The 21,533-nt window shown below is 40.7% G+C and overlaps 1 protein-coding gene across 2 annotated transcripts; it reads right to left on the reverse strand.

Annotated features, from left to right (window-relative positions):
• Positions 1 to 553: 553 nt before the first annotated feature.
• Positions 554 to 19,973, reverse strand: LOC140277530 (long-chain fatty acid transport protein 6). 2 transcript variants are annotated; one of them, XR_011909098.1, is made up of 11 exons: positions 19,361 to 19,973; positions 17,683 to 17,886; positions 16,588 to 16,746; positions 16,138 to 16,262; positions 14,891 to 15,085; positions 12,752 to 12,842; positions 12,448 to 12,646; positions 6,603 to 6,700; positions 1,189 to 1,319; positions 878 to 1,106; positions 554 to 797 (listed from the first exon to the last, which is right to left on the reverse strand). XR_011909098.1 is itself a non-coding variant. In XM_072372596.1 (11 exons), exons 1-10 carry the CDS (start codon positions 19,854 to 19,856, stop codon positions 930 to 932), a joined length of 1,875 nt encoding a protein of 624 aa, XP_072228697.1. In that variant the 5' UTR covers positions 19,857 to 19,973; the 3' UTR covers positions 555 to 822; positions 891 to 929. The 2 variants fall into 2 exon arrangements, 1 of the variants encoding a protein (XP_072228697.1); XM_072372596.1 differs by having other exon boundaries at positions 555 to 822; positions 891 to 1,106.
• Positions 19,974 to 21,533: the final 1,560 nt, after the last annotated feature.

The following is a 21,533-nucleotide window of genomic DNA, read 5'->3' on the forward strand; positions in this document are numbered from 1 at the left end:
TTGTGCCAGTGATTCCATTCATTCACCGCCATATATCTGAGGATAATTACCCTCAGATAAGGAGCAGAACCAAACTATAGCTGTAATCCAGTTAATCCTGATTATAGTGTGTTGAGTGTGTTGCAGCATATTTGTTGTGGCTCCGGGGGAAAGGGCCCTTCTACTCTCACTTAACTTTAACTGCTTTCTTATTGGTTCTTTTTGTTGTTATTTTCTAAACAAGGGAGAAAAATAACCAATAAAAAAAATTCACTCAATTCACTATATTTTCTTATGAATGTTGTTAGTTAAATAAAGACCCTGACAATTACATTGGCTTCCATACAGAAGTCACTCCAACGCTCATCTGGTAGACCAGCATCATCTCATCACTTCAACCAAAAAGAGGAAGAGTGGGTAGCAGGTAGATACCTGATGTGACAAATTATATAAAAGAGAATAATTGCTAAAAATATGTAGATTCAGAAATAAGTGGCACTATATTAATCAAGATAAAAGTTAATAAAAATAAAAAAATAAAAAAAATGCAGTGAATAAAAATAGACCAAAATTAAGTAAATTAACTAAATTTAATTGAATATACTTTAGAAGTAGTAAAGGAAATAAATCTTGAAATTTAAAAACACGTCTCTCTGTGGTTGATATAAAACAAGACATAAATTGTTATCTAAAAGTGATGCTAAAAGAAATTAAATTGTCATTACCTTTCTATAGAATTATTGGACAATGTTAGTTACAAATTGATTAACATAGTATAAGATGCATTACTTAAACTCATCACAATGTTTTACAGGTTTGTTTTAAAATGTCAAGACACCCTTACTATGGCACAAATCCCTTATGTATGATGAAAATGTAAAGATAACATGAAAATGAGTATATTCGTAAACCACTACTGTCAACACACCTGCAACAACTTCCTGAGATATTCATAAGCTGATCTTTCCAGAAACAATATGTTGATATAGAGTTGAAGTTAAGAGAATGCAATCTTTCTGAGAGACATCTAAGAAGTACAGAGGATCCCGAGTGGCATGTGGATTAAAACCCTCCTGGACCAGCTTCAGCTTCTGCTGTTTGAAGGTCTCTGTCACATCTAGTGATGTCTGAAAACAGGTAGAACCTTAAATTAACCATACAACCTCATACTTTATAATGTTTTTAAGGTTAAGAACTTGCATGACTCACTTGTATCCTGAGGAACCAGGGCCAGGCGTATGCAGGAAGTCTTTTCACTAAGTGGTCGTAGAGCTTTTTTCCATCTAATTTGAGATCCTTTTTTAACACAAGAGCAGCCATACCTGCTCGACCTTCATATCCTGCACAAACAGATAAGAAAAAGTCACCAAGTTGACATATCCATGACGTTAAATCTGTTCTGAAATAGAAAGTTCTGAAAACATTTTCTCACAATGACCTGTAACCTGAAGAAGAACTGTGATCATGCTTCATGAGGCGTGGTTTCAATAAAAAGACATGTTAGCAACCAAATAGAGCCCATTCAAAATACTTAATCACATTAGTATTTAGTTTAATTCATTTTAGTTATTTGTAGAGCATCACACTTTAAACATGCAAACGTTTTGATCCAGTCTCATATCTTTCTGTTTCCTTCCAAGCAGCCAGACTTTCCTATAATCTTTAAAGTGGACCTGTTCAATAGTTCTCCAGCTTTCTGAAGATCTTTCAGAGTTTTTCTTTGGGCATTCTGTTTTTTCACTCATTTTCAGTCCAGTCCTTGCACCTGACCATTTTCAAAGGAATTAACCTTTAGAATGGTGATGAAACTCGAGAAAAAAGTTACAGATTTTCACATATCTTAAGAAAGAGGAAAAAATCCAGCAAAGACCTGACACAGGACCTGAGAGATGCATCTGGACCTTCAGCTGATCCATCTACTGTTGGCCCAAGCCTCATCAGAAATTGTCTCCAAGAAAACACCCTTATGAAAAAATAAACTCATACCAATGTTCTCTGATAACAATTTTTAAAAAAATATGGCATGATAATGTAAATGTGACTTGTATGTCCTGCGAGCAGCTAAAAGCTAAATATGACTTGTCCAACAAACACTTCCTTTGTTATTTACAACTGAGAACATTCCTGACAAAAAGCTGGGGGGAACAAATGACACTGCCTAACCTGACAAAGATGGAGGAAATATTTCATAATTAGCAAAGATTCAAAGTATTATATTAGCCAGGTGTATTTAACAATGATGGAGGAGTATCCAAAACGAAACATAAACCGATCAAGAGAGAGGTGGGAGTCTAACTTATGGGCAATACAATATGAGGACCTGTGGTCTAGCTTGTGCCAGAATAGCTTATTTGCCACTATAAATACCAGATTCAAACTGGTCAACTAATATTTTCTTCAGCAACTTTACCTCCTCCCTCAAAAATTACACGGGGACAATTCCTCAATCTGGTGGTATTGCTGAGGGCACCATGGTTCTAGATTGCACGTGGCAATGTACTAAAGTTTCAAAATGTTGGTATGATATATGCCACATGCCGACTAAAATCATAAATACACCTATTCCATTAGATCCAGGACGAACTCCTGGATGCTTCCGTCAATACTGACGGTGCACCTGCTCGGGTTCATTCATAATAGGAACTCTTTCTTTAACCTTAGACGTTTGTTCAATGGGCTTTACAATGTCTCCTCCTCTGACACCCATGAAGGTGTGATATCATTAGATGCCGAAAAGGCATTTGACAGAGTTGAGTGGGAATATCCCTTCCATGTCTTGAAGAAATTTGGTTTTAAGAATATTTTCATTTCATGGATTAAGTTTCTTCTATTCAGCTCCACAGGCCTTAATCAGGACGAATAATATCCAGTCAGAGTATTTTTGCCTATATCGCTCTACTAGACAGGGTTGCCCTTTGAGCCCTCTATTATTTGCAATCACTATTGAACCCCTCTCGATAGGCCTTAGGTCCAACCACCTTATTACAGGCATATTTAGAAATGATACTCAGCTGAAAGTTTCCCTTTATGCAGATGATCTACTTTTATATGTTTCCAACTTGCCTGTCTCAGTTCCTGCTGCTCTTGCCACTCTTCATTCATTTGGTCAGATATCTGGATATAAATTAAATTTAAACAAAAGTGAGATATTTCCCATTAACCCCGCTGCTAAGAAGTATCTCCTGGAAAACTTTCCCTTTAAAGTTGCTCAGTATAGTTTTTTATATCTTGGTATTCAGGTTACGCACAAATTTGAAGACCTCTGTAAAGCTAACTTTGCCCCCCAATTGACCCGAATCCAGAAAGACTTTAAACGATGGTCTCTGCTTAATTTGTCTTTGATTGCACGTGTCAACTCTGTTTAAATGAATGTACTCCAAAGACTCTCCTACCCGTTTCAGTGCATACCACTCATCCTCCCTCAGTCTTTATTTTTTTCGTAAACTAGATAGCCTAATTTCTGAATTGATCTGGAATCAGAAGGTTCCGAGGCTGCGCAAACAATATTTGCAAAGGCCGAAGCCACTGGGAGGGCTGGCCCAGCCAAATTTTAGGTTCTATTATTGGGCCACCAATATCAGGATTCTTAAGCACTGACTTTAATGTGAGGCTTTTGACCCTCCGGCATGGCTGGTTATGGAGGCGAATTCAGCAAAACCAGTGACCTTGAAAGCCCTAGTGCACTCCCCTATCCACTTCTCCACTTTTCCCTACACCAAGAATGTGCTTGTTAAGACCTCACTTAAGATTTGGGTCCAATTTAAGCGCCACTTTGGCCTACAGACATACTCATACTCACCACTAACAGCCAACCATGGTTTTCCTCCTCTCATAGACAGTGCTTTCTTAAGGTGGACAAATGTTGGTATTCATAACTTCAAAGATCTGTATATTGATAATCTTTTTGCGTCTTTTCAGCAACTTTTAGCTAAAGTCTCACTTCCTAAGCAGCACTTCTTTAGATATTTACAAGTCCGCAGTTTTGTTCAGGACCCATTCCCTAACTTTCCTAATTTACTCTGACTCTGCTTTAGATGGCTCCAAGTTGTCGCCTCTGCTTTTAGGCATGTTCAACCATACGATGCTAAGCTCGGGTCTGTCGCCTATCTTAACAAATATCTTAGCAAATATTTTGCTAATCCCAAAGCCGTGCCGTAACCCCCAGAAGGTGTCATCATATCATCTGAATTTCTTATTATCCACTGAAACCAAAATTCTGGCCAATAGACTTAGTGTCAGAAAAGTTTGCTTATTATCATTAAATAAAAGTCACAGCCAAAGAGGCCATTTCATATCAAAACTTCACAAGGAGAAGTTGGGAGACAAAGAGAGCTGTGTTTTAAGAAGGAATGTTGTCTCCCCACTGATTGTTATCTTTATAGCTCCCCAAATAAGTAGATGCCTCCAAACTAAGGAGATATGCCAGACCTGGGCACATAGGGGATTGTATGTATGTGTGTGTGTGTGTCACCTAATAAAAGAGCAAGGGAGGCAACCACTCGTTGGAGAACTCTTGTGAATCTGCAGAGAGAAGGTTCGTGTGTTGTTCTCCCCTTGCAAGTAAAATTCTGAGGCCTCTGAGGGATTTCTTGGTTTCACACCGTTGTCTGTTAGTTAATTTTTCTAACACTTAGAGAATGTATATGTTCCATTATACATCCAGAGCAAACCGGCTTTATACCTCGTAGACATGTATTTCAATGTACGCCGCCCCTTCAACACCTTATATTGCTAGCATTCAGGAGAGGCAGTTGTTCTCACTGGAACGTGTGTTTGATCAAGTAGAGTGGCCCTAAATGATGTCTGTGCTCAAAAAATTTGGATTCAGACCCTCCTACATGAAATGGATTGAAATAATTTATTCATGTCCGACCGCATCGGTTATCACTAAGCAGAATATCTCCCCTCCATTTGCAGTTCACTTTGGGACCCATCAAGGTTGCCCCCTCTCCCCCTTTTTGTTTGTGATTATCATCGAACCACTTGCTGATAGTATCAGACAGATTGACTATCTGACTGCCAGACCACAGTATGTCAGGATGGTGAGATGTGTTTCTGGAACACTGGAATACAGTACTTGGGCTCCACAGGGTACTATTTTGGCTCCTTGTCTTTTCACCCTGTACACATTGGACTTCAGGTACAACTCAGAGTCCTGCCATATACAGAAGTATTCTGATGATACGGCTGTTGTGGCATGTGTGTGCAGTGGACCTTGTGGAGTCCTTCAATGGCTGGTCCAAAAATAACTGTTTGCTCCTGAACACTACCAAAACCAAAGAGCTGGTGGTGGACTTCAGGAGATCTAAAACTCCATACCAGTTAGTCTGCATTCATGGAGGGGAGATAGAGACTGTTCAGACCTGCAAATACCTCGGGGTGGTGCTGGATAATAAACTGGAGTGGTCTGCCAACATAGAAGCAGTGTACAGGAGGGGCCGTCCTGAGATGGCTCAGGTCTTTCAATGTCTCAAGTGACATGATGTGCATATTTTATCACACTATCATTGAGAGTACTGTACTGTTCTATGCTGTTGTCTGCTGGGGGAATTGCACTACAGACAAAAAGTGTAGGCGCCTAAAAAAGGCAGGTTCTGTAGTAGGTAGAAGACTAAACCCTCTCAGTGCTGTGGTGGAGCAACGGATGAGGATGAAATTATATTCTGTTTTGGAGAACAATAAACATCCTCTCCACAGCATCCTGACAGGACAGAGGAGCAGCTGCAGTGAGAGGCTGCAGGACTGAGAGGTTCAGGAGGTCCTTTGTCCCCAAAGCCACAAGGCTTTTTAACAGTGACTGCTGACACATTTTTCTCTTCCATCCATCCATTCATTATCTGCCATTTCTCTGGTGTTGGGTCGCGGGGGCAGCGCTTGAGCAGAGGAACCCAGACGTCCCTGTCCCCGGCCACTTCCTCCAGCTCTTCCGGGGGGACCCCGATGCGTTCCAAGGCCAGCCGAGAGAGATAGTCTCTCCAACGTGTCCTTGCTCTTCCCCGGAGTCTCCTCCCAGTGGGACGTGCCCGGGAAAACACCTCACCAGGGAGGTGTCCAGGAGGCATCCTAACCAGATGCCCGAGCCACCTCATCTGGCTCCTAATGTAAATTGACTGGTAAATCGAGAGCTTCGCCTTCTGGCTCAGCTCCTTCTTCACAATGACGTGTCAGTGCAGAGCCCGCAACACTGTGGACGCCGCACCGATCCACCCGTCAATCTCCCGTTCCATTCGTCCCTCACTCGTGAACATGAGATACTTGAACTCCTCCACTCGGGGAAGGATCTCATTCCCAACCCTGAGAGAGCATTCCACCCTTTTCCGGCTGCTAGTTTCAGACAGATTGACCATCTGACTGCCAGACCACAGTATGTCAAGATGGGGAGATGTGTTTCTGGAACACTGGAATGCAGTACTGGGGCTCTTCCAGGTTTTTCTCATTGTAAATGTTCAAAACTAATAACTTGAGCTACTTGACTACTTTTAAATTGCCCCCACTGGGGGATGAATATAGTATTTTTCTATTCTAAAAATACATTCACACATCAAACACTTATTTTGCACAATAGGACCACTGAATATGAAGTAGTATTATAAATCACTGTTTAACACAGAGATTGCACTGACCTGGTATAGAGACACCATAGATGGTGGCCTCCTGGATGAAGTCAAGAAGACCTAAAACCTCTGACACCTCTGTGGTGGATACATTCTCTCCTTTCCATCTGTTGAACATGAGATTAGATGCTGTTAAACCTTGTCCAGTCTGCAAAATTAAGGGGAGTTCAGCTGATTAATATTTGTAACTTAACCCTTCCATAAATTGATTTGATGAATTATTATGAATTAGCAAATGTTGCCACTTTAAATTAGATTGTAATTTTTTTTTAAATAGTAATAGTAATAGTTCAAATTATTATCTATGTTTGACCTACAGTATATATAACCATAAAAATATGATCAAAACATCTATAAGTGCTTTCCATATATGAAGAATATCTAACAATTCTATAATTACCTTGTACTTACCTACCCCCTCTATCTTTGCACTTTATCTTTCTGCACTTCCTTCTATGCCTGCACCCTATCTCTACTCTGTCACCTCTGACAAAGTTGGACAAGTGGGTTCCTTCTATGTAGTTTATTGTTAGATTTTTATATAGCTTGTTATATCTTCATTTGTAAGTCACTTTGGATAAAAGCGTCTGCTAAATACAGAAACATAATCAATATGCCAAAAATCTGAAAAAAAAATCTAATTTTAAGTGTCAGACAATGACGCAGAACGGCTTTTCACATCATAACATCAAATGTTATTCTGCCTCATCTATAGACAGTGGTGGTTAAACTGTGTAACCTTTAGATTTTTTTATATAAATCATACAACCATAATTCCAAAGAAGTTGGGACACTGTAACATACAAACAGAAAGAGAATGCATTTCAAATTAAAATATTTAATTCACAATAACACATCTAAAAATATAAAATGTTGAATGGTAGACATTTTACTATTTCAAAAATGAAAAAAAAAATAAGCCCATCCGGAGTTTGATGGGAGAAGGATATCTAAAAAATGTTGGGACAGGGCCATGTTTACCACCAAACAACATTCATCCATCTGTCCATCCTCTATACCGGCTAAATCCAATTCAAGGTAAAGAGACTGAGGCCTATCTCAGTTGCCTTGGACAAAAGGTGAGGTACACCATGGACGGGTTGCAGCTGTGTAGCATTCCCTTGTTATAAATGGCTTTGCTCTTAGACATTATGTATACATATTCTGTATTTTTCTAAATAAGCCATGTTCCTATTTTGTACTTTTCCACTCTGCTCATACTACGCAATATATGTCCTTGAATGGTCCAGGACTTTAAGATGCCGTAACGGGACTAAATAACTGGGTCAAATGAAGCTTCTCTATCAGGTCAGATAGGTCTGGTACATTAGATACACGCCTAAAACACTCACAGACACACACACTTTGTTTATCACATCCAAAGAACATGACGAGAACGGTGGTTGGCCTGTTCATGTCACTAAAAACTGGCCAATAATACTCAGTCGAGTGCAAGTACAACCTCTGCGAGAGAAAAGGTGAACATAAATATGAAATGTTTACGGATTTCGGGCTGACGGATTTTGTTCGAGAGCTCTGTCACTCTGAGTCCAGCGCTGCCAAACTTTACATGTAACCACTAATAAATACTTTAACTTAAGATTTCTCCAGCTTGTTCTTGGGCTTCCAATGAAAGAATCAGGCCAACACCCTCTTCTTTTAACAAAATCTGTAAACATCTGGAACTGAGAAGATTTTTGTCTTTGTTCAGCCTGTCAAACCTGGCATAGAAGGTGTTAAGGCTGTCTGGGAGGGTGGTACCTAGGCCCCTAGGAGGTCTGTGGTTGTTATGGCTCTTCTATAGTTTGTCACAGCCTGGATTCTGTCACATGCTGGTGGTTGATGTTGTAGCTTTCAAGTTTCTGGGAGTGAGCCCTTTTTTCTGCTCTGATGGCCTATCTGCAGCTCGTACCGGGCTCTCTTGTACTCCTCTTGGTCTCCAGACTTGAAAGCCTCACACCTGAGTTTCTGTTTTATGTCCCCATTAAACCAGGGTTTTTGGTTGGGGAACATACACACGGTCCTTGGAGGTGCACATATGGACGTGCACCAGCTGATGTAGTCGCTCACAGTCTGTATTCATGGATGTCGTTAGTAGCCTCTTTGAAAGTACTCCAGTCTGTGGCCTCTAAGCACCTGTGCACCATCAGTCCAGGTGTTAACGGTTCTGACTGTGACTTGTTTTGTCTTGAGCCTTTTATTGTAGACTGGTTTGAGTCGGATTGCCAGGTGGTTAGCCTTTCCAAAATGGGATTTTGGTTCAGCTGAGAAGGCGTTTCTGATGTTGCTGTGGCAGTGATCCAGTGTTTTATTTCCCCTGGGGGGGGGGGGTTCACAAACTGATGCAGTTTAGGCATGTTTTTCTGGAGATTGGTTAAAGTCTCCCAGAATACTGACAGCAGCATCAAGAGAAGTGTTTTCATGCTCACTGATCAGGTCATGCAGCTCCCTCAGTACAACCTCCTCCTTGGCGGGGGGTATATACCCAACACGCACAATAATACATTGCAGTTCTCTGGGCAAATATAATGGTCTTAGCCTTAAAGTCAGATGTTCCACATCTTCAGAACAAGATTTTGAGATGATCTTACAGTTACAGCACCAGGATTGTTTGACGAGTACAGCCATTCCTCCTCTGCAATTCTTGCCGCTTTCCACAGCACATCGGTCCTCTCTGAAGACAGTGTTACCCTCTGGTATTACTGCCTCATCGGGTGTCCTCTCCCCCAGCCAGGTTTCACAGAAACACAGTATGGAGCAATCCTGAATGTCCTTCTGCGTGGAAGTCCAAGCGTGCAGTTCATCCATTTTATTTTCCAGAGACTGAACATTTGCAAACAGTATGATCAGGAGGGTTAGCCTTCCATTGCTAACCAAGCGCCAGAGCCTTCAGTCCCCTCCTCCCTGTCTGCTGCGTCTCCACTTCAGCCTGTTGCTCTCAGGAGAGCTCCCTGTTGGGGGCCAGCCTAGTGTCGAGTCAACATAGCATGTTAGCTTAACGTAGGACTGAGAAGAAAACAAAGAAGTAACTGGACTCTGATAGCTCTGCAATGTCGCCCTCTGAGGAGCGCCATCTTGGATTGATAGATTGTGAATAAAATATTGGTTTGAGGTTTGACAATAATTCTGTTCTTAGTTGTTAGAACTTGTTAGTAAATGGGATTGTATACTTTCTGTACAGTCATTAGTTTAAATATTCCCTAAAGCATCAGATTTGTCACCTCGGTCTATCAATCTTTTTTTCTGTCCAACACCCACAGGAAAGGAGACTTGCTTACTGACACCAAGGCCGACCTCTCCCTCAGATTTCAAAGGGATGCAGTGACTTAAGTAAAAGAGACCAATATTTCATGTTCCTAAAGCACCACCCACAGGATACTACAATGGAAACAGTTGTAAGCTTTCAACAAGCCTACAGAGCACATATAGACTGATTGAACAAACATATACTCTCCTGTATCCTTAAGTAGGTAAAGTTGCCTTCGGAGTCTTACAAGCTACCAAAGTTCAGTTGGACTCCTTCAAGTTGTTGGCTACCCTAACCTCAGGTGTCCAACACTGGATCTGGGGATTACCGCAACAACAGGCACAAAACCCCTATGTGGCCACAGCTCCATACAGTCACATCAGTAAGGTGAGGTGAGCCTGACTATATCTAGTCAGTATCTCTCTCAACCTCCAGCAAAAGTTTGTGATAATTCCCCATCAGTGAAGTGACATTCCATTTCCCCGTCAGCCAGTCTTAAGCCTAGTTTATGCTTCTGCGTCACAGACCCGTATGCCGTAGCCTGACGCGCACCTCCAAAAAAATCCTAACGACGCGTCGCATTGACGCGGACCGCAAGGGCTGCGATTGGTCCGCTCAGAACGTAATTTCTGGCAGTTGCTTTTACTGGTCTTAATGGCAGTACAAGGCGAAGAAGCTCGTCAAATCGGCCCGTTGATATTCGAAGGTATCGAAAGTGCATTTGTTCATCCAGGTCCCTCAGTTGGTGAACCAGTGTTGTAAATTCCGCAAACGTCTTCTCTGTCACCTGCGCTTCAACATTTGCAATATAAACATTTGTTATTCAATACTGATGAGCTCCAACTGCGAATACAGCTGCTCCACCTCGGTTGCCATTGTTTACTGTTGTTAACTGTGACCGGAAGAAAAAGCAAGGATTCGGCCATTCGGCTATAACCCCTGAAACCACACAAACACATAGCCCCACACCCCTAGTGGCATGGTGAATTGCAGAGCAACGCGTTCCCTTGATGCCAAACTTTGAATGCTCAATGACGGCATCACGTCCTATGCCGTTGACGTGACGCAGAAGCATAAACTAGGCTTTAGAAGCCAGGAATCAGATTGCCAAGGTGTCTGCCTCAGACTTGGCTTCTAGTTCTACAGTGAGGAACCTTGGAGTTATTTTTGACCAGAATTTCTCATTGGACTCACATATAAAACTGGTTTCTAGGACTGCCTTCTTTCACCTTCGTAATATTGCTAAAATCAGGAACATCCTGTCTCAGGGTGATGCAGAGAAACTAGCTCATGCATTTGTTACTTCAGGATTGGACTACTGTAATTCCTTATTATTGGTCTGTCCCACATATTCTCTGAAAAGCCTCCAGCTGATCCAAAATGCTGCAGCCAGAGTTCTGATGAGAACTAACAGCAGAGATCATGTTTTTCCAGTTTTAGCTTCTCTTCATTGGCTCCCTGTTAAATTCAGAATAGAATTTAAGATTCTTCTCCTCACATATAAAGCTCTTAATGACCGAGCTCCATCATATCTTAAAGATCTCATAGTTGGATATTTCCCCAACAGAGCACTTTGCTCTCAGGCTGCAGGTTTACTTGTTGTTCCCAGAGTTTCTAAAAGTAGAATGGGAGGCAGAGCCTTCAGTTATCAGGCCCCTCTCTGTGGAACCAGCTGCCAGTTTGGCTTCAGGAAGCAGACACCCTCTCTAACTTTAAGATCAGGCTGAAACCTTCCTTTCTGATAAAGCTTATAGTTAGGGATGGCTCAGGTGAGCCTGAAACATCCCATAGTTAAGATATTATTGGCCAAGACTGCTGGGGGGGCCTCTTAAGTCACACCGCTCAAGTCACACCTTTCCATACTTAAACATTCAACTGAGCAATATACTGCTTAGCTTATGCAATAGCCAGGCATTCAATATTTCTACATGTTAATTTTTTAAGTTATTATTTATTTATCTCTTTATACGAGTCTGCTGTGCCTTTTTTTAACCTGCCGTTAGTTGATATTTATTGCCTGTTTTTAATCTTTTAATTGTCTTTGTTAGCACAAAATCTGAGTGTTCTACTTAAATTTTGTTGTACTTGTACAATGACAATAGATATATTTTGATTCTGATAAACCGAAAGGCTTTTGTCACAAACGGATATATATTCTGGGATAATTTTCTTTAAAAATTAAATTGGTTAACAAGCTTTCTGTGTCTTTTCTGTTAAAAACATGCTCATCAGTGCCTTATCCTGATTGCCCTAAATGGTGAGACTTATTAATGAATTAGCAACAAGCAGACAGTATCTTGAAAAGATTGGTAAGTTAAATTCTCTTTTCTGTCCTGATCTAGCGAGAATACCTCTCAAATTCAAACATTCACAGAAAGAGAAACTGCAACTTTAGCCTTTCTGTTTTTCCAAACATACATGAGTTAAAAAGCACATATGAAACAACACTGTGCAGTCAGTTGTTGGATGCTGAACAGTGGTTTCTGCTAAGTGTGACACCAGCACAAACATTGACATTGAGTATGATCATTCTCAGTTGCTAAGTGAAACAAAAATTCCTTAACAAATCTGTGTGAGCAGTTTTAACTATACAGACAATAATGGTACCTGAATGTGTCTCCAATGCGGTCACGAAAATAAAGAAAATCCCTGTCATCTTGCAACAGAAGATCTCCAGTGTTGAAATACACATCCCCATCTTTAAATACATCCCTGAGCAGCTTCTTCTCAGACTGCACCTTGTTCCCAGCATAGCCCAAGAACTGATTCATTGCTGTTAGGGGAGTTATCAAGATCCCTTCCTCACCTGTGCACAGAATAGTTATGTAGACTTAGTGGACATATTTTCTCTACTAAAACCATGTATCGAAGAACAATTACCTTAATTTAAAAGGATTAGCTATTAATTTACCTGTCTGTACTTGTACGCATCTTCCAGAGTTTGTTCGGACAGGCTCAGTTGTTTCTGGATCATATCTCAAGAGTTTGAAAGGAAAAGAGAGCTGAAAAAAAGGAGAAAAAAAAACAACTTTTTGACTAGATGAGATGCACCTTCCTATCCTCCTTTGGGTTCCTTCTCCATAAACCATAACAATAAAATATTTTAATATCAATATTATTTTATTGTCATGTCACAAGTCACATGAAATTACTCTCTGTATTTGATTGGCAAATGTTGCATAAACATTCACATGGTCACATACTCCGATGACATACACCATACACAAGAGCGGTGGGCAGCCAATCACAGCGTCCGGGAGTACAGTGCCTTGCTCAAGGGCACCCCAGCTGTCAGTCCACCAATCTATTTTCAGAGTGGTCGTCCAATAACCCCTAACCACCGACCCACGGCCTTCCGATATTTAATAGTCTAAAAGTCATGGAGGCCACTTTTCAAAAGTTCTTTAAATATTTAAATAGAAAAGTCTTCAAATTATAAATAAAATAAACTTTTTCTCAAATAACACTTCTGTTTGAACAGTGCTGGTTCTGAAGCAAAGTACTGTATACTGAGTATTTCTTCTATCCATGACAAAATATAAAATCATGAGTGTGACAGTCAGATGGATCCGAAGGTATAATCTGCAGTAAATGCTGGTTGACATGTCTAGCTTTAAGCTCACGTTGAATTTTTACTTAAATTCTAAAAGACTATGAAGGATGCAATGATCTTGTCAGCCCTCCAACATTCAGAGTATTCAGCAATTCAGTGCGAATCTTGTTCATACCCTGTGCCCTACAGCCTGGAGGCTTTTTAGCTACACTGATGCAGTTCTCTTCCCAAGTCCTTAGGACCTGCCTACTCAGTGGAGGACTTGCTTGATGCAAGTGTTCCATCCATCACCAAACTATATCCCCAGTTTCGGGGAACAATTCAGTACCTAGACCTGGGACACGCCCTACGTTCCCTTTTTTAAATTTGCCAAATGGTCTGCCAGAAGGCCTAATCAAAGCCCTTTTCCATGGCTTTGCCAAAGTCCTCCCATTCCAGAGTTCCAGAGCTTCTTCTCCCTGGGACAACCAACCCTGAAACGTCTCTTTTTTCAGCCTGGCCACCAGTGTCCACCAGCAAGTCCTCCATTTGTTGCCACAACAGGCACCAACAACCCTCTGGGGACAGCTATATATAGTTTGTAGCGTGCCACATCACACCCCAGCTCAGGCTCTTTCCGCACCAGTGAGGTGATATTCTGGATCCCTAGAGCCAATTTGCGACAACTGAAATCAGTCCATGAAGGTCCTCAACTTCACCTGCCACCAAACTTACATTGCACCTGATCTTGAATTTCCACCCTGCCTGCGGTGAGTCAATGAGGAAGTGGCACCTTGTGGCTTCTTTGGACTCAGCCTGGCTGAGCCTCATAGCCAAGGTTCGGCCACCAGTCACTTGACAGTGAGTTCCCCTCCTGGGGTGGTGCCCCTGTTATCATTTTCTGGGAGAAGTGATTCTTAAATTCCGGTGTCACTCAATTGAAGTCTATGAATCATTCTTAATCTGATCCCTTCTCCGAAGCCAGTTTGCCTTAGAACACACCACCAGGAGCTGACCCCCCCACAACACAGCTCCCAGGATCATGGGGGTGCCATGTTAAAGTCGGGATTCTACATCAGCTAAAAATCTATCAAGCCTTTTTGACCAAATACAAAATCATTGCATCAATATTCTTTTAAATGCTTAAAAGGTTCAGTACTCTTCTGTATAGATGAAAATGTTGATGCCAACTATTAAACATTTGAATCTACAGTATAATAACATTTTAATGTAAATACAGCATTTTAGCAAGACATGTAGCTAACAGATTTTTTTTGTGATTCCAATATAAGAAAATTTCAAATGGTTAATTAATTTGAACTGTGGCACAATTTAGCCACTAGTGTGAGGCAAGTTCTGAAAAAAGTGGATTCTACATTATCCTACATTTTTATGCCCTTTTTACCAGAGTGAAATGAGGCTCTAAAGAGAGGCTTAAAATAAGATTTTGCAAAAGGAAAAAAAAATAAGGAGGGCTTGAGGGCTAGTATAGTAGTGTATGAGTATTTTGCTGCTGACCTTGTTGAAGTAACTTGCCCTCCCAATTGGCCCGACCTCATCAGTGTAGTTAAGGAAGCCGATGCTGGACTCAGTCAAGCCATAACCCTCTCTAATTTTACTTATACCAAAGCGTGTGAGGAACTTCTTCCATATGTCCGATCTAAGGCCACTTCCTGCTGCCAGCCGAACACAATGAGCTTTCTCCTCCAGAACCTGGAGCCAGGAAAAGGTTTTTAACACATTTTCAAAAAATGGAGCATTTGACTCCATTGTCACTTAAAAGACATATATCCCACTCATCTTTGTTTCCTGTACATGGATATGTTAATAAGTGTTAAGCCTTGCTTTGACCAAGCTAGGAGACTGGAAGCAGGGAAAAGCTTAAGTTTCTGTAAAAGTAAAAACAACAAAAAATTTACAACCTATAGATATTTATTAAGACACTGTAAAGCAAAGCTGTATTTACAGTAGATTCTTACAAGGGATGGGCACACAATACAAAGGCACCAGCCCATGTTTCAACCCTAGAAGTGCATTATTTCTATTTGCTGTATTAATTAGTCAAGTTTGCCACTTTTTCTAAAAGATGCTACTAAATGTTATCTACTGAAATTGCCATGAAATTTTATTTCATTAGATAAAATTTAACTTTTTACGCCAACACAGGTTGATTATCATGTTGACAGTTACAGCCTCAGGGTGATACTCTTCACTGAAATAGAAGATAATCAGTCAGAGGAGGCTTTCTTGTTGGCAGCTGTGAATTTTAAAGCAGATTATGAGATACCTGGAAAGACGTGGAAAGAAATTCCACTAAATCAGAGAACTTTTACTGATACTAACAGTTAATAATAACACAAAATAACACTCAATTAACACATAAAAAGCTCTGAAAAACTGGAACTGCCACCAGTTCATCAAGAAGAACAAGGACAGCCCCAGAGTTACATCCAGTAAGCTTTGTTTTCTGTGACCATTATTGGAACCAGCAGCTTGGAAATCAATCCTTCAATTAAAGTGCAAAGGATCCATCTGCGGTCAGTCGCAGATGTACTGTTAAGACAGGTATTGCTGCCAATATCAGTGTAGCGTACCCATGGCAACTCCACTGTAGACCCTGAAAGACCTAACAAATAAAATCTTAAACCAAGCTTACATTTATATGTAGTGAAGCTACAGTGGATAAAAGTCCTGGCCCTACGGCAGCAGGTGACATCAACCACATCTTTGAAGGAAATGATTTGGACCAATTTTGCATGTCTTACCATGGGATGGTTGAGTAGGTATCGACAGAGCTCGCCTATGTACTGCACCACAGTCACATTGTGTTTTACACAGTCTTTCCAAAACTCACTGGCAGAGAACTTCTTTTTTAACACACATGTTGCACCTATAAATGAAAAGAAGATATGAGGAAGATTAAAAAAAAAAAAAAAAAAAAACAGCAAGTGCCAGTACAAAGTATTTATTAGTTGAAGATGTAGTGAGAAGTTTCCATAGTTTATTTTAGCCTTTTCTTTAGGAAATGAGTATTTCTCAGTTGGTTTTGGTCCTGGACCCTATAAAGTACAGCGAAAACACAACTTGCAGAACAGTAAATATATATATATATGTGTGTACACATGGCAATTCAAATAAAAATACTATGAAGGAATCTTTGGTTTTCTGTCTCGAGGCAAAGGCCAGCACACATCAGCGGTGAGGCAAAAACCTACCTAGGTGAATGCATCCTCCAATCCCTAAGAGGGATGCAGACATGTGATAAAGTGGAAGCGTAATGTAGATTATATCCTCAGAAGTAGCTCCACACAAGTCAAAGAAGACCATGCTCCCAATGGCTTTCAGGTGACCTACACAGGCTGCCTTGGAGAGACCTGACAGTGAAAGGCACCAATTATTGCAGACAAACTTCACATATACATTATACACACGTATGTGTGAATTTGGGCATTTGTCCAGTTCATCTTCCACATTTAAGTCAAAGTTTCTAACTTAGTGGAGTCAGGCAACTTTTTATTCAAAACATTTGTATGGCATTCCAGTTTTTAATATCAGACTGAAAATGCAAACTAATTCAGTGTGCATGACCTGTAACACTTCTTTTCTTTGTGGAAGTTAAGAGACATGCATAACAAGGACATGGGATATCCAGCTGAACTATATTATCCGGGTTTTTATTCTGGGTCTTTTTGGAATGTAATGGCTACGCTTACAGGGGGCACAGTGGTTCCTTGAACTATACCGACATGTTATAATGCTTACAGAGATGAGATTAATTCAATGAGGAACAGCACATATAAATGCCATTGCCTTTACTTCATCATCATATTTTTGTTGTCAGCATGCAAACATTTATTAAATAGCCCCACCTAGGTACACCAGAAACTGATTGTGGTGTTACTATTTTTGTGTGCATTTGGCTCTAAAGCATGTAATGTAACATGTTAACCTTGTGATGGATGATGAACCGACATGTAGAATCACCAAAATTCTGACAATAGGTTTTGAGGAAAACTTTGGATGCTAGCACTACATTTCACAGCAATCCATTGAATAGTTATTGATATAGTTGAGTCTTAGTTCAGGGGTGGAACAGCTGGGTTACAACAATGTTCCTAACTCTACAGTCATTCTGCTAGCCTGCATAAAATAAAAAAATCAAATTATGAAATCCAATCACAACACTGAAGTCAGTCTTAGTAATTATAGTATTTTCTCAGCAGAGGTCATATTAAGTTTCATAAAGTTAATGTGCCATCATTAATCTGACAGAAATTCAGCTGAAATCCTCACGGGTTCTCACACAGTACCTGTGGTGCCTGAGGTAAAAATGAACAGGAAGTTGGACATGATGTCAACCTTAGGGATGTGATTTAAGGTTTCTCCAGGCATGTTTTCCACTTTATCCAGTAAAGTGTTGAAGCCCTCAGAGGGGGATGTATAGTCTACCACCCATACACCAATGTTGTCCCCCTTCAGATCAGGCAGCACCTCCTTCACCAGATGCACTAAATCTGCAGAAAAAGTCACAGTGCATCATCCACCTACTCCCTCCTAAAACTGATCCACAGCCACCAAACACACATTCACACAAAGAGCTGCAGATTCCATTTCATCGGGTCCTATCAGACTGAGTGTATTCCAGTGTTCAGGTAAAAGCAACACACACTGATCAGCCACATTAAAAACACTAATGACCAAAGTCAGTAAATTTGCTCATCTGGTGACAATTCATTGTTCTGCTGGGAAAACCTCCATCCTATTATCACTACACACCTTAACATTTTCGCAGTGAACTGGGTGAGTGCTCTAAGGCTGGTGTAGAAACAGTAAGAAAGTTCCTGCAACTTCAGGATTTCGGCTTGCGAGATGATAGTGCAAGACCACAAACTTTAGTTTCAACTTTGAAACTAACTGATAACCAGTGAATGCCATCTGGAATTATTTGCTTACCATTATTGAAATAGGTTCAAAGCCAAGCATCAAGATTCTGAATTCAGTGAATCCCTTTCATGTTTCTCCGCCTAACACTTGACTGGGGTTGGAATAATAATAAGAATAATGATGCTTCATAGAAATCAAATCTGGAATCAATGAAAGTAACAATTACTTTTTGAAAATGGTAAGAGTCATACTTCAAAATTTCTATAACCCAACGGAAACAAAATGGCACGAGCTTTGTGGCCTGGGGTAGAAAGAAACAAAAAAACATCTCTGCTTAATGTGGCTTTCCCTACATTCCACAGCATGCCTTTAATCTCCAGGTGGAGGTATGTGGGTTTAACTTGACTGGTGTTACTCACCACCAACTTCACATTATGGATTATGGTATGAAGCATAGCATGCTGGTGGGAAATAATAAGAAAACCATGGATCTGATGGTCAAGTTCAGATTGTGATTAGGTACACCATGTAATACTGAACACTAATGATGTAGTGTGAGCAGCAAGAGTATCAGGAAACAGTTACTCTGCCATGGAATACTTTCCAAGTGAAAGGAATCAGTTTCCAAGTAACTGACTGTAAAACTTTTATTTTCTTTTTTCTTTTAAATTACATACAACGGTCTCAGCAGTGGGCTGAAGCTGAAGGTGAAAACGTTCACGTTCAGGGGTTTGTGCAAGAAATTATGTTAGGAAAGATTACGAGGCCATTGCCATGGAAAGTGCCAGTTAAATAGCTTCATTAACTTTAACTGAGATTAAATTTAACTGAGATTACGTCCGTCTGCAATAAGAAACCACAAGATAAAAAAAAGCCCATTTCAGTTGTTCGTTTTTTTTCCAGTGAAACGTTTTTCGGGCTGAAAACATTTAAAGCAAACCAAAAACACGCTTAGTGAAACCTGGTGCAGGCCATCTTTAACATGTGTCAGCCACAGCCACTCCCACTGCTGAGATACCTTTGCTCTTCGTCGAGCTAAAGCCCTGCCAGTACGCCAGGGTTACACCGTTCGACGACCGGCGCGTGAGAGAGAACGTGTCATACCTGACCCAGCAACCAGCGTCTTGGCTCCACAAGTCTGAAAACAGTGAAGCAGAGATTTGGCTTTGATATTAACGTTGAGAAAAGCCACTTCGCAGCCGAGTTTACAAAGTCCCAACCACACACAGATAAAGTCTGGCTCGTTGCACATCAACAGTGCAACGACATCGCCTTGTTTCAGAGAAGCCGCCGTTCTGAACGCGCCTGCAAACTTGTTACTTCTTCTGTCAACGTCCTCGTATGTCAGAGTCTGGTTTTCAAAGATAATAAAGGGTTTTTGGGGGTTCTTCTTTGCCTGGTAAAGAAAACAGTCAAGATATGTGACGATTCCTTGCTGCATACGAGTCGCCACCGTCTGTTTGTACCTCCGAAGCTTCAAGAAATAAAAGAAATCCAACCAAAAGAAAGGATACGTAACTTTCTGGTACAGCAGAAGAGCCAACAGTCCAGTGAGAACACTGCTTAACACCACAGCGAGCATCTTAACGTAAAAACACATGGCCTGGTTGAAAGTCCCCAAAACTTTAAAAAGCTAAAGGCTTCAATTGCGCATGCTTAAAGGAAAGCGGCAGCCTTAAGACGTCCTTCCACAAGCTCTTTTACAGTGATAGCCAGGGAGAAGTGAGCAAGGACACGGGCGGTTTGTAGATTTCAAACAGGCTGTGGAACAGATTATGAAGGTAAATATGTGTCAAAATGTAGACACAAGTTCAGATTTTTGTCATGCAAGTGCTCACATTGTATTCGAAGTTTAACCTTGATTTCAACAAGCTCGTTCATTTTGACACATATTTACCATCATAAGACATAGCCTTGCACAAGTAATATCAGTTTTGATAGTCCACATGACAGGGGGAAAAAAGCTAGAAAAACAATTCAGTTCAATTTAATTTACATAGTGCCAAATTACAACAAATGTCATCTATAGGCACTTCAGAGACAGAGTTAAATTCAAGTCAATTGTTATCCAATTAATTGAAATACAATCACAATCCAATCAAATCCAATTGAATCAAATCCACAATTAATTAATTAATACAGAGCCAATTTTTAAAAAAGTAGCCTAGCTAAGGAAACCAACAGATAGCACCGAAACTTCTCATTGATCCAATCCCCCGTCTGAGCATTAATGAGGTGACAGAGAAAAAACTCCCTTTTAACAGGAAGAAACCTCCATCACAACCAGAACCAGGAAGGGTGGACATCTGCTTCGACCAGCTGCGGGCTGAGAGGACAGGAAAGAGGGGACAACAAGCACCGTAACACCAGGCCAGAGATACCTGCTGAGAGAGAGAAAAAAGACAACAATAATGTCATATGTAGAGACTGCTGCTATGGGCCAGCAGTCTAGGCCCATAGCAGCAGAGCTATGGGATGTTTCAGGATCACCTGAGCCATCCCCAACTATAAACTTGATCATAAAGGAAAGTTTTAAGCCTAATTTTAAAGGTAGAGAGGGTGTCTGCTTCCTGAAGCCAAACTGGCAGTTGGTTCCACAGAGAGGAGCCTGATAACTGAAGGCTTTACCTCCCATTCTACTTTTAGAAACTCTGGGAACAACAAGTAAACCTGCAGCCTGAGAGCAAAGTGCTCTGTTGGGGAAATATCCAACTATTAGATCTTTAAGATATGATGGAGCTCGGTCATTAAGAGCTTTATATGTGAGGAGAAGAATCTTAAATTATATTCTGAATTTAACAGGGAGCCAATGAAGAGAAGCTAAAACTGGATAAACATGATCTCTCCTGTTAGTTCTCATCAGAACACTGGCTGCAGCATTTTGGATCAGCTGGAGGCTTTTCAGAGAATATGTGGGACAGCCCAATAATAAGGAATTACAGTAGTCCAATCTTGAAGTAACAAATGCATGAACTAGTTTCAATGCATCACCCTGAGACAGGATGTTCCTGATTTTAGCAATATTACGAAGGTGAAAGAAGGCAGTCCTAGCAACCAGTTTTATATGTGCGTCAAATGATAAATTCTGGTCAAAAATAACTCCAAGGTTCCTCACTGTAGAACTAGAAGCCAAGGAAATACCATCTAGAGTAACTATATAACTAGACAATTTCTCCCTGAAGCGCTCAGGTCCAAAGAGAACAACTTCAGTTTGAATTTAGAAGCAGACAGTTCTGAGTCATCCCTATCCCTATAAAGCCCTATTCTTCTTCAAGGC

Source organism: Leuresthes tenuis, unplaced genomic scaffold (assembly GCF_036924035.1).
Source record: "Leuresthes tenuis unplaced genomic scaffold, fLeuTen1.0.hap1 SCAF_19, whole genome shotgun sequence".
Classification (NCBI taxonomy): Eukaryota; Metazoa; Chordata; class Actinopteri; order Atheriniformes; family Atherinopsidae; genus Leuresthes; species Leuresthes tenuis.

Excerpts from the sequence above, each read along its gene's own strand:
- LOC140277530 (XM_072372596.1), bottom strand. The coding sequence starts at position 19,856 with ATGTGTTTTTACGTTAAGATGCTCGCTGTGGTGTTAAGCAGTGTTCTC. Across the intron at positions 17,887-19,360 it reads GACGCTGGTTGCTGGGTCAG|ATTTAGTGCATCTGGTGAAG; the intron begins GTATGACACGTT and ends CTTTTTCTGCAG. Across the intron at positions 6,701-12,447 it reads CGCATTGGAGACACATTCAG|ATGGAAAGGAGAGAATGTAT; the intron begins GTACCATTATTG and ends CATGTTCAACAG.